Source organism: Trichoderma asperellum, chromosome 3 (assembly GCF_020647865.1).
Source record: "Trichoderma asperellum chromosome 3, complete sequence".
Classification (NCBI taxonomy): domain Eukaryota; kingdom Fungi; phylum Ascomycota; class Sordariomycetes; order Hypocreales; family Hypocreaceae; genus Trichoderma; species Trichoderma asperellum.
Genome location: NC_089417.1, coordinates 3,083,616 through 3,095,644, shown reverse-complemented (window position 1 = coordinate 3,095,644; position 12,029 = coordinate 3,083,616). Strand labels below are relative to the sequence as shown.

The window sequence follows — 12,029 nt, the reverse complement described above, 5'->3', positions numbered from 1 at the left end:
ATTAACGATTGAATTGCAAATCTGCCCAAGCGAACGAGTTCCCTTTTTGTTTGTGTCTAATTATAATGCGCAGAAAAGTTTGTATGGATCCCACGGCTGCGCTACGGGCCTCTCCCTTGCGCCCAGGCCGAGTCCAAGCGGGCTTGTTTGCGGCGTCACCGAACAGGAGCTACAATGCCATCCAGCCTCGTCCATGGTGCATGTAGAATGGAGATGGATGGAGCACCGGGAGGGGACAGGCCAGCGGCAGTATTTTGGCGCATGTTGACTTCCATTCTCGTATGGGCGATGGGATTGGGCTCGGCCAATGTTTTGATGCTCAGTGACCGCCTTTTCCGTTGATTGCCTCAGGATCTATCCATTCACTGTCTTGATTGATGCTGCTCGCGCCTGTCATGGCCAAGCACAGGCGTCAGTGGATGACATTCAATGACATCAACATGCACAGCAAGTACTCTCAGCCAGTGTTTGCGGTTACAGGGTTCTGCCGCGGCGTGGGTGAGAGCTAATTTGGAGGGGTTTTTGCACCGTGACGCTCCCACGCCGTCCGTCAGTCATGCATGCTGCGCTGCTTGCAATATAAATAAATATCCGGCTCGTACAGGCACTGCGGCTTGCATGCAGGAACGACGCGGACCCCTGGATCTAGCGCGTTTCGGCTGCGACAACTGCGGCGGCAGATACCTCGAGATTCGCGGACAGGCGCGCGCGGGAGCAGGTACTCGCAGTGATGATGTCGACCGACCTCGATGGTAGCATTTGCAGCGTACAGCGCACGCATGCATGCCCCGTGCATGTGCTCAGGTACCAGGCCCAGGTTCGGGTCCAGGGCCAGGGCCACACGGAGCCACTACAGGCGGCATAGCGCTGGAAGCTCCGCTACGAGGGCTCCACTGAGGCTGCCGCGCTGCGCTTCTCATCTCATGCTGCAGCCATCAATTTCGTTTTCGCGAAGGCTGGCCCTTGAGCCCTTGGCCATGCTCGCGGGTTGACAGCTGCACTCGACGCTGACCTCCAATCTCGCCCGTGCTGGTTTGCCTCAACTGTAGTGTACTGGTATGTGCATGTGCATGTGCATGTGTATGTGTATGTGTATTATACGGATCGTATCGCTGCTGGTCTTACCTGTGGCACAAAGGATTACATACACGCAACTCTGCTCTGCGTGGGTTTTTTTTTTTAGATTCGCGTAGCCCAGATGCTCGCCATGTACCTGCCTCGCCCTTGCGCCTAGCAATCTGTACCTCGCGCAGCAGTGGCAAAGACGTCAAGTGCTCAGGTCAGCTCAGGTCAGCAACGCAGCTGCTGAGGCTTCCGCTAACGAGCACCAAAACCCGTGGAAAACCTTCCTCGCAGCCCTGCGGCGCCTCGTCTTCCCGTCTGCAACTGTCTGCATCTGCGTCTGCTTCAACCTCGTCGGCCTGCCGGGTCGCGCTGAGACGAACCAGCACTCGGCTGGCATATTGGAGGACGAAAGAGGCACCCAATCCGAGCTCATCCCGCCCTACTGCTGCCGCTACTCTGCACAACCCTGTCAGCTCCTCCCAGCGGCCGGTCTCTGGCAACCCCCTGGGGCCCTGCGCGCGTCCAGCCGGCCTGTCCATTCAGGGGACGCAGTTTTCTGCCATCTGCTGGACGACGACGCTTCGTCTGTGAAACAACCAAGGACAGTAAAAAAACAAGCCCGTGTTCACTGCAGTCGAACATGATATGCTAGTGCTGTGCTGAATTGGCTTGTTGGCGCTGTTCAAAGAAGGACCTGAATCTTGTCTTTGGTCGCCCTTGGCTTCGCCAGCACACACACACACACACACACACACACATACACACCACACCTCGTTTGATTAGCAGCCCGTCTGACTGTTGTGACCCGTTTTCCTCTCTCATCCTCCTCTCTAATACACCACCAAGACACGCTGCTCGTGCCCTGCTGCTTCGGAGCCTTAACCATCCGCCGCGCGCTCCTGCAAGCAAGTCTACGTGCCGCTGCACCTGTTTTTCGACTGCCGAGTCGATATACCATCGAGTTCGATATCAGAGCCGGGCAATCACATTGGCCTCTCGCACAAGGCGCTTGGGGAAACTCGAAGCAGGCTATTTTCTTCTAGAGCTGCGCTCGCCGAGTCCGCCCAAGTCCGTCGATTGACCTTAGTGGGCCGGCAATCATCCCGTAGCAACGCGGAAGCATGTCGTCGGCTGCTCTCCAGACGGCCCCTCCTCACCAGCCAACCGCGTTGTCGTCTTCTCTGCCTTCGCCCTCCAACCGCCAGTTCACGCAGCCGCAATCTTCCCCCAATCGGGAAATCCACAATGCCCAGCAGAGCGCCTCAACACCACCATCGTCAAGGCGTCCTCCCTCTCACAAGCCCAGCGGCCCCGGCGCCTCTGTCCCATCAGACCCCAGCGCTCCTGTGAGCTCTCGCATTCCCACCAGCGCGACTCGTGCGGCCGACCAACACTCCAGGACTGACCGCCTGTCGTCGGCGCCTACCGCCCCTCCACGAACCTCATCCAACAATCCGGACGCCAGCCAGGGCCGCAGCGAAAAGATGAACAATTCTCCGCGCCGTGTGCAGACCGACGGCTCACGGATCGCCCCTCGTGGTGACACAAATGGCAACGCCGACCATGCTCGGAGCAAGAGGGCTCAGGGCTACCACACGCCGCAGGATGCGGCCGCAGCCCAGGCGGTGCCCAGCGTTCGAAGTGGCCATGCCGCCGAAACTCCTTCTTCCATCCCCATCCCCATCCGTACTCATCAGACAGCAACAAACTCTAAGCCATCGCGCGAGGCGAGCGAAAACCTGTACCGGGTCATTTCCAACGGCGAAGAAGCGACCGGGCGAGGAGCCTACCAGAACCCATCCCACGACGTCGATCCCGCCGCGCCTCCTCCTATTGTGTCCATGAATGCGGGCTCCGAGGAACGACGCGGCGCTCGAAGCCGCCATGACCACAGTCGCAACAACAAGGCGACTACCAAGTTTGGCGATTTCATCCTAGGAAACACCATTGGTGAAGGAGAGTTTGGAAAGGTGAAGCTTGGCTGGAAGCAGGATAGCAGCGTGCAAGTGAGTCTTGATTCTATGTTTATTAACTCCCTTCCCCCCTCCCTAAAAGTGCCAATGAGGCTGTGAGAATGAGAGTGAGAGTGAGAACGAGGGAGATGTTGGAGAGGGGGGGGCCAGGTATTATCCGAAACACTGGCAATGCTAACAGAAGCCATGTACAGGTTGCCATTAAACTCATCAAAAGAGATACCGTTGGCCACAACCCATCTCGGCTGGCCAAGATTAAGCGCGAAGTTACTATTCTCCGCGGCATTCACCACCCGAATATTGTGCGATTGATAGACATGGTTGAAACCGATAGATACATTGGCATTATTCTCGAGTATGCATCTGGAGGAGAGCTCTTTGACTACATTTTGAACCACCGTTATTTGAAAGACAACTCGGCGCGCCGACTCTTCTCTCAGCTGGTCTCTGGAGTGGGCTACCTCCACAAGAAGGGCATCGTGCACCGTGATCTGAAGCTGGAAAACTTGCTCCTGGACCGCAATCGAAACATCATCATCACTGATTTTGGCTTTGCCAATACGTTCGACTCTCACGACGAGCTGACTGAGGAGGAAGAGCTGAACCTTTCGGACCGCGACTTTGTCAAGCGGCTAGGTCTCGACAAGATTAAGCCTAACGGCATGCGCAAGGGTGATTTGATGCAGACTAGCTGTGGAAGTCCCTGCTATGCCGCACCAGAGCTCGTCGTGAGCGATTCGCTGTACACCGGAAGGAAAGTTGATGTGTGGAGCTGTGGTGTCATCTTGGTGAGTACAGACTGCTTTCTTCGTCCACTCTCTTCTTCTCTTCCTCTTTTTTCTTTTTTTGCCTCGAGTCAAATAGCTAATGCGGTTGGGGATTGATAAACAGTATGCCATGCTCGCTGGCTATCTTCCTTTCGACGATGATCCTGCTAACCCCGAAGGCGATAACATCAACCTTCTTTACAAGTACATCGTTACGACACCACTGACATTCCCCGAATACGTGACACCACACGCCCGAGATCTATTACGACGAATTTTGGTACCTAACCCGAGAAAGCGAGCCGATTTGTTTGAGGTGGCGCGCCATAGCTGGTTGAGCGAATACGCTCACGTTGTTGAGTTCATTACCAGCTCGACCACTTCTCCATCCGAGGTCCAGAGCGTCAGCGCCACAGGCTCTGACTATGCTGAGGCCCCCATGGTTACGAGAAGCGCTTCTGTCCGCGAAGCGCCAAAGCAAAAGACTCCACAGCCCACTGCTGTCGGTGGCCTAGTCAAGGCGCACGGCAAGATCGATTCTCCTCCCGAAACTACCCAGCGCACTCCCAAAGACGCCAAACGCCGCACTGTCCAGGTCGAGTACGTCGCGCCCATCACTCAGACACAGCGTGGCGGCCTCGAACCGGAGGCTGCCAGGCACCAGTCTCGGCCAACTTCTCGACATCATCAGGAGACGGAAGATTTGTCGGTGGACGACAGACATGTCTCACACTCACGACCGCAGTCAAAGAGAGGGCCGGCTACAGCGGCGCAAACGACCGGAATGCCCCAACCGACACGGCCGTCGCGAGATGTTCGTGCGACCTCGGACAACACATATTCCATTAGCATCCCTGCGGCGACTACCAACCGACCCCGTACTGGCAATTCTAGAGAATCTGCTACTTCTCTTGGCTTGCAGTCTGGAGGCAATTATGGCCAGCCCGCCCCCCCTGCCATCGCAGATACCAATGTTCAAGGCCGCATCCAACAACCTTCCAATGCTGAGGAGGATGCTATTGAAAGAACTAACACCAATGTGCCCCCCAAATTTGCGCGGATGTCGGGCTTTCATGAGCCTAAGAGCAGTGATGGAAAGGGACACAAGAGGTCCAATACGATAGGAGAGATTGGCTCGAAGCTTTTGGGTCGCAGCGGGTCCATGTTTGGACGCAAGGGGAAGAAGGCCGAACAGCCAATCGAAAAATCCAAGAAGTACCCTCCTATTAGCATGGCTAATTCTGGAATGGTAGCAGCAACAGGTGCAGAGGAACCCCAGTCACGGCGGTCGATAGACTCGAAGGCGTCACGCCGATCTTTTACTCTTGGGCTTGGCAAGAAGAGGAGCGGAAGTATAAATGGCTCTCAAGACTCGATCGTCGACAAGAAAGAGCGCCGACGGTTTTCGCTTCTCCCCGCATCCTTTTCTCTCAAATCGTTCAACCCCCCCAAGGACTACGGAAGTGCTCCCCCTTCTGAGTACCAATCTCAGCAAGACCTACCCATCCAAAACCCTCGCACTGCTGACCTTGGCCGGAGCGTCACATCCCACGGAGGCAGCACACCTTTCTTTGACAACGCATATGACGGCCAGCCTTTAGATACGGCCGTATCTCACCCGACTCAAAACAACAACTTGGCCCCGGCGGATGCTGCTAGGCGACCTAATGCAATCCCACAGTACTTGCAACAAAGCACCCATCTCAATAGTGCATCCGACACCTCAGTGGACCTGCGTCCGCCTCCTGGAGTGAGGCAGGGCCCTTATCAGTACGGATACACCCAATCTGAAGGCTTTGATGGACGGGGAATCAATTCCAGCAGGGGAGTGTTACAGAAACCTCACAAACGCTTTGTGGATGCCTACGACCAAGGAGATTACCGAGGCCATGAGGGAAGCAGTGGAGCTGCTAAGCGTGTCATGGACTTTTTCCGGAGAAGAGGCAAAGCTAGGGGGGGAGACGACCGATAACGGTTCGCCTGAGAAGGGCATAAAGCAGAGAATTCATGAATGATTTCACGCCAGCCCAGATCAAAAGAAGAAGAAAAAATTACTGCTACGTCTTTTCTGAGGGCCTCGGCTCCTTGGATCGACCGGGTGCGTTTAGTGGCCTTGTTATTGTTTTATATATTTCTTTTCTGAGCAGGAGGGCATCGCCAAATTTTTGTCAACATCAAGTTGTAATCATCAAAGCGCGCAAAGCAGATATCATTCGGCCTATTTAATATTCCCCGTTGACGAAAACCAGCCAACGTAGCAGCTCTCCATCCTTACAGGGGCCTACTGCTGGGGAAGTTGGCATGCCTTGTTTGGCAATTTTCTCTTACTTTTTCTTTTTTTTTTTTTTTTTTTTTTTTTTCATTTTCTCGCCTTTCCTTTGTACTGTATTTTCGTTTAGCATGATTTTGCAAATCGTATATTGCGCTCATGTGGAGGCTGTTATGAACAAAATTACACACAAACAAAGCACCTCGACTAGATTTGGTTGTGGGATATTCGTGATGTGGTATATCAGAACGCCCAAGGTACTATTTACCTCCTTATTTATTGTCTTCTATCTTTTTTTTTTCAAGCTTAGTAGAAAGTTTGGTCCAGTATGTTGGGATTATTGTTCTATATACCTGAATTGGTGTGTACTTGTACTTGTTTTCTTTTCTTGTTCTTTTTTTCTTGTGTTGGGCATTTTGGCAGGGCAAATTGAGCGGAGTCTATGAGGTGACAAAGATGCGCATATACGGATGGGGTGGAGGTGAAGAAAGAGAGTTTTGCGATTTGTTTTATTTTTTTCTTCCGTTTGAAAGGAGCAGCAAGAAGAATACATGTGAGGAGTATTTTCGCGTGCGAGACGACGTTTTTTTTGAGCTCCTTATTGTGTGATTATTACCATTTGTTAGATATTCATTTTTTTTTCGCTTATCACTAGCAGGTCTCGAGATGATATCTCAATCTCTACTTTTTCACACGACTAAGGTCTTGCTTGTATCGGATAGAGATGCCGTGAACTCATTTTCCGGTGAAACTGTGCCAGTTCTAATGCATGTCTGGTATCATCCATAGACAATTGCATTCGACGGCTAACTGATGCCGAGTCTCTGTTTCACCACTTCTGTGTACTGAGAATGAAGGCCGAAAAGTTGCATTCCCTTACGAAAGTCATCAGCTCACTGCTTCGTTTCACGGCGTTTGTCTGACCGACACCGAGCACAAGCTACGTCATAAGTTTTGCCTTGCACTCGGTGGTAAAAAAAAAAAAAAAAAAAAAAAAAAAAAAAAAAAGGGCCTCCCAAGGATCCTTCCTAGACTGGGGATACACGATTCTACGGCAATTTGCCATAAGAAACGCTACATCCGAAGTTCAAAGAAACAAATGTCCGAGAAGGGCGGAATACTAACGCGTTTGGCACGGGTACGAAAACGTCATACACGTGGCATTGAGGGAGTGTGGCTGATGCTTCTTGTTTTTTTGGTGTGACACTGGCGTGTGTTGTGGCGAAGCTATGGTGGATGGAAGTGGATAGTGGGGCAGAGGAGGCTTAGCTCAAGGTATTGCCAGAAAGAGCTTTTTTGCTCTGGGAACGAGGCTCGCATGAAATTTCCCACTTTGGGATGGGGATTTGAGCGTGTCTTTGTTTGTTTGAGTTGGGCGATTTGCGCGCTGGGAGGACGTTTGCTATTTTTCCTACTATTTCTCTTTCTTTTTCTCTCTTTTTTTTTTCTTGTGTCACTGATGGATGATGAAGGCTTTCTTTGTTTAAGAAGTAACTATTTTGCGTAATAATACGCGGACGGAAATCTATGCATACGACGTATTGAGAGCATTGGAGTATTCTTGCTCGTCCAGAAGACAAGGAGGAAGCGGTAGACGACCCCTGGAGACGCGCGTGGGGTCCTGTTTCTCTTGATAAACTGGGACGTTTCTTTGAGTGTGGGGATGGGCTGACATGGGCAGAAGTTGCACCAACAGCCGAGCAAGATTACTCGTGTATACCCCGATTGTGGAATGCAAGTGCCGTTGGAAAGGTTCCCATCGCTTCGGGAAATTCACTGGCGGGCTTATTCTGCTTTGAGTGACTGTGAGCGGCTGAAGAGGCGAGCCGGCGAGCTTAAGCCCGTGGTTTGCAGGCCGTGTTTGTCTTATCCCCTTGCTGCTGGGCCGATGTGTGTCTCGGGAACCGGCTTCTGTCCAAGGGGGAATGAATGATGCCTTTTTTTTTTTCGGTCTTTTTAAGATGTGAACTTCTCTCACATCCCATCTCATCTTTCTTTATGTGTGACTGTACTTTGTAGCCGTAACGCAATACATCAATCCATTTAGTAGGTGATCATCAATGATGAATAGAATGGCGGTGGGCAAAGCCGGATGTTTCGTCCATATTGGCTGCACCGGTCAAGGAATTGCACGTTGATTACAGCGCCAAGGCGCGATGCATTGTTGCGCCCACGCAAATGCCTGCTGGGCTGTCGTTAGCGCATGGCGGCGGACCTGACTACGCTGCTATGATGTAGCTCTAGGGGGAACCGGTGGTAGGTGATTGGGTGCTGCCGTGGGACTCTGCCAGCCCAACCTTGCTTGCCTCTCTCCACTAAGCTTAAAGGCACGGAGTCGCGATGAACCCTGAATCAATAGGGAGTTGGTGCTACGAGATGCTAAGAGTAGTACCTACAATAGGTAGTACGGAGTACCTACTACCTATTGCTAGATGCACATATGTATGGTACGGAGCACTATAGACTGGTAGGAGGAATAATTGCACTAAAGTCAATTGTGGCTGCAGCTTGTATTCTACTGCCGGCATTGTATTGATTGATTCGATAGCGGGACTGTGGCGTCGCCAGTGCACTCCAGCGTTGAGCCGTGGTTGTGCGCGCGTGCCCAGGCACAAAGCAAGCAGATAAGGTGCCAGACTACTGAGGCCATCTCTCGTGGCGCCGTCCCCACCCCTGCCTGCACCCGACAGCAGCGTCATCCACATTCCCCGTTTGTCTCACGCTACCGGCCACAGTCACAGTCGCCTCTCTCTCGATAGACTTAAAAGGGATCCCGATTCCCGCTTCTCATGGTTCCTATTCCCTACTTTCTCTCCCTCTCCCCTCTATTCTCTCTTTCCAAGGGATTTCCCCAACCTTTTGCGCAGCTTGTTCCTGGCATATACAATCGGTCCCTTGCTTTGCTTGCCGGATTGCATCGCGCCTTGCCCAAGTTTTGCCACCGTCGTCCTCGCTGCTCGCCAACACCTGTTCGATGAAGGAGGCCTCATCCGACCCCGATATAGCCTCCAAACGCTCTGATGCACAGCCCGTAGCGGATGGACTCTCCCACCAGCCGGATACTGAGCTCCGTGACCTGTCTCCCTTGACCGAGCACGCTCCAGCAGCTGCCTCTACTGCAGCATCTCCAAACAACAACCAGACACTCAACAGCCACAATGCCGGCGCAGTGTCTCCCCTCAGCAGCGATGCTCCTCCCATCGTCAACAAGGTACCCGAAAAGGGCTTCCTCAAGTCGTCGCTCGCCCCAAAGAAGCGCTCGTCAGCGCCACCCTCGCAGGATGAGAGGCCGGGGTCTTTCTTAGGAACTAAGGAGGCCTACGAAAGCACCTCTGCCCCCGAAACCACCGCCGATTTTGACGGCGGAAACGAGAATGAAAACGACGGCCAGAAGAAGCGCACCTTTGCCCAAGAGTTTCGTAGATCCTTCTGGCTTGTCCTTACCCACAGCTGGTTCAATGTCCTGCTCGTATTCGTGCCCCTGGGCATCATTCTCGCCAACATCAATGGCGTTAATAGCGGCGTCGTCTTCGCCATGAACTGTATTGCCGTGATTCCTCTCGCTGGTCTCCTCAGCTTTGCGACCGAGTCGGTGGCCAGTAAGATGGGCGACGCTCTTGGCGCTTTGCTCAATGTGACGTTTGGCAATGCCGTGGAATTGATCATCTTCATCATTGCCCTGGTCAAGAATGAGATCCGCATCGTCCAAGCATCCCTGCTGGGCTCCATCCTCGCCAACTTGCTGCTCATTCTGGGAATGGGCTTCTTCCTCGGTGGTTTGCGCTTCCGAGAGCAAGTTTACAACAGCACCGTCACTCAGATGAGTGCCTGTCTTCTCAGTTTGAGCGTCATCAGTCTGGTCTTGCCTGTACGTGTTTCGCCTCGCTCCCGTTTTCGCCTATGCTATACTGGCCTGCTGACTCCCTTCTAGACGGCTTTCCACGCATCATTCAACGATGCAAGCTTGGCTGACCGCCAGTCACTCAAGATTAGCCGTGGTACCAGTGTTGTGAGTTGAAGATACTGATTATCAAAAAACGCACAAATCAGCATCTAACTAAATATTGCAGATTCTTCTACTGGTATACATCATCTACCTTCTTTTCCAGCTTAAATCCCACGCATATCTCTACGAGTCGACTCCCCAGAATATTGTTGACGCCGAGTCAATCCCAGGTCCTGCCGCAGCATGGCTGGACGCTTCAAGCTCAGAGTCTAGCTCAGATTCTAGCTCAGATTCTGATGACTCAAGTCACTCCCGGGACACTGTTCGCCGTGCGATGAGAAAGGTTCTCCGCCATGGGCGCAGAAGAAAGTCGTCTGTTGCCTCCGTGGAGACTAGCGACCTTCCCACTAGGACTTCGTCTTTTGGAACCAATGCCACTAGCCCTCAGGAAGAGTCTTCTGAAACATCTTCCCGCCCGCAATTCCCTAGGCTTTCGTCAACTGAGACCAATGAGGAGGCTGTCGAAGATGACGAGCGGTCCCATCGCAAGCATAGAAGACCTAGCATTCGACACTTGCGCAAAAAGCACAAGAAGCAGCGTCGTCACCGCCAGCATGATGCAGGCGGTGATGCCCAGCAGACAATAACAGAACAGCCTGACCAGAGCTCACATGGAAACGGGGAGCCTCGTCGTGTCGACTTCGCTATCCCCAACGACGCTGAAGCCACAAACAGTGGCAACGAAACCGGCGCTGGATCCAAGCGGCCGTTCCCTGCTTTACGCTCCGTGTCTGTGAAGAACTTGGCGCCCACCGTCTTTGTGCAGAAGCCCGAGTTGGATGTTCTGTCTGCTGTCCCTGCTGGTCCGGTTCCTCGTGTTCGTTACGGCGTTCGTCGCACCAACTCCCTTCCCGATAGGCTGAATCACCAGATTCGACCTCCCGGAGCCATGCTGCCGGCTCAGGTGCCCTTGACCGCTGTGAGTCGCTCAATGAGCGGGATCAAAGAGGAGGAAGAGGAGGAGCACCTTACCCAGGCGGCTGCAGTTATCCTGTTGCTTGTCACGACTGGACTTGTCGCAGCATGTGCCGAGTTTCTCATTGGTTCTATCGAAGATGTCGTTGCCACATCAAGTGTTGGCGAAGTCTTTATCGGTCTTATTGTCTTACCCATTGTTGGTAACGCAGCTGAGCACGTCACGTCTGTCACCGTCGCAATGAAGAACAAGATGGACCTGGCTATTGGTGTTGCTATTGGCAGTTCCATCCAGATTGCCATTTTTGTCACTCCCTTGGTTGTTATTCTCGGCTGGATCATGGACAAGCCCATGACGTTGTACTTCACCCTGTTTGAGACGGTCTGTCTCTTTGTATCAACGTTTATGGTCAACTTCCTTGTTTTGGATGGCCGTAGTAACTACCTCGAAGGCGCTCTGCTGTGTGCAGTCTACTGTATCATTGGCGTTGTGGCTTACTTTTACCCATCCGGCGCAGATGCCAGTGCGTGGGGTAGCTAGTCCAGTCACGAACGCCGGCTAGTCAGTCCTTTTACATGCCTAGGAGGCTCTCTCTGAACAATTACTATATGCTTTAATGTTGGAATGTATAATGAACGGAACACCATTGGTGAGATGGTTACGAGGGTGACCTAGGTAATGAATAATGCGAGCTTGGTAAACAGGCACTTCTACTAGTATTAGTTTCATGCAGCTGTCCGTATTGTACACGCTGGATAATATGGAATATGAATTGCTCCGCATGACCAGACAAGACTTTTGTGAAATAAAATATGTGCGTATCATACGCAACGTAATACGCCGTAAAAGGATGAGCTTTGGCACCAAGGCTGTGCTGTGCAAGACCTCTAATAAGGAAAGATTCCGCAATTGATGCCCAGCTACCTTGAATTAAGGTTAGAGCCTCCCCAGAGTTGCTCCAGAAAAAAAGAGGGCTAGGGGTAGGGTGTGCAGTAGTAGCAACGCAGCACAGCACAGCCACATGGCAGAGACA

The 12,029-nt window shown here is 52.5% G+C and overlaps 2 protein-coding genes across 2 annotated transcripts; both read left to right on the top strand.

Annotated features, from left to right (window-relative positions):
* Positions 1–1,798: 1,798 nt before the first annotated feature.
* On the top strand, positions 1,799–6,894 carry TrAFT101_005623 (uncharacterized protein). The gene is made up of 3 exons (XM_024910138.2): positions 1,799–3,071; positions 3,233–3,826; positions 3,930–6,894. The coding sequence occupies exons 1-3, from the start codon at positions 2,187–2,189 to the stop codon at positions 5,775–5,777; spliced, it is 3,327 nt and encodes a 1,108-aa protein (XP_024757170.1). The 5' UTR covers positions 1,799–2,186; the 3' UTR covers positions 5,778–6,894.
* Positions 6,895–8,922: 2,028 nt separating this feature from the next.
* TrAFT101_005622 (uncharacterized protein) lies at positions 8,923–11,839 on the top strand. The gene is made up of 3 exons (XM_024910139.2): positions 8,923–9,942; positions 10,006–10,083; positions 10,145–11,839. Exons 1-3 carry the CDS (start codon positions 9,049–9,051, stop codon positions 11,534–11,536), a joined length of 2,364 nt encoding a protein of 787 aa, XP_024757172.2. The 5' UTR covers positions 8,923–9,048; the 3' UTR covers positions 11,537–11,839.
* The last annotated feature ends 190 nt before the right edge of the window (positions 11,840–12,029 follow it).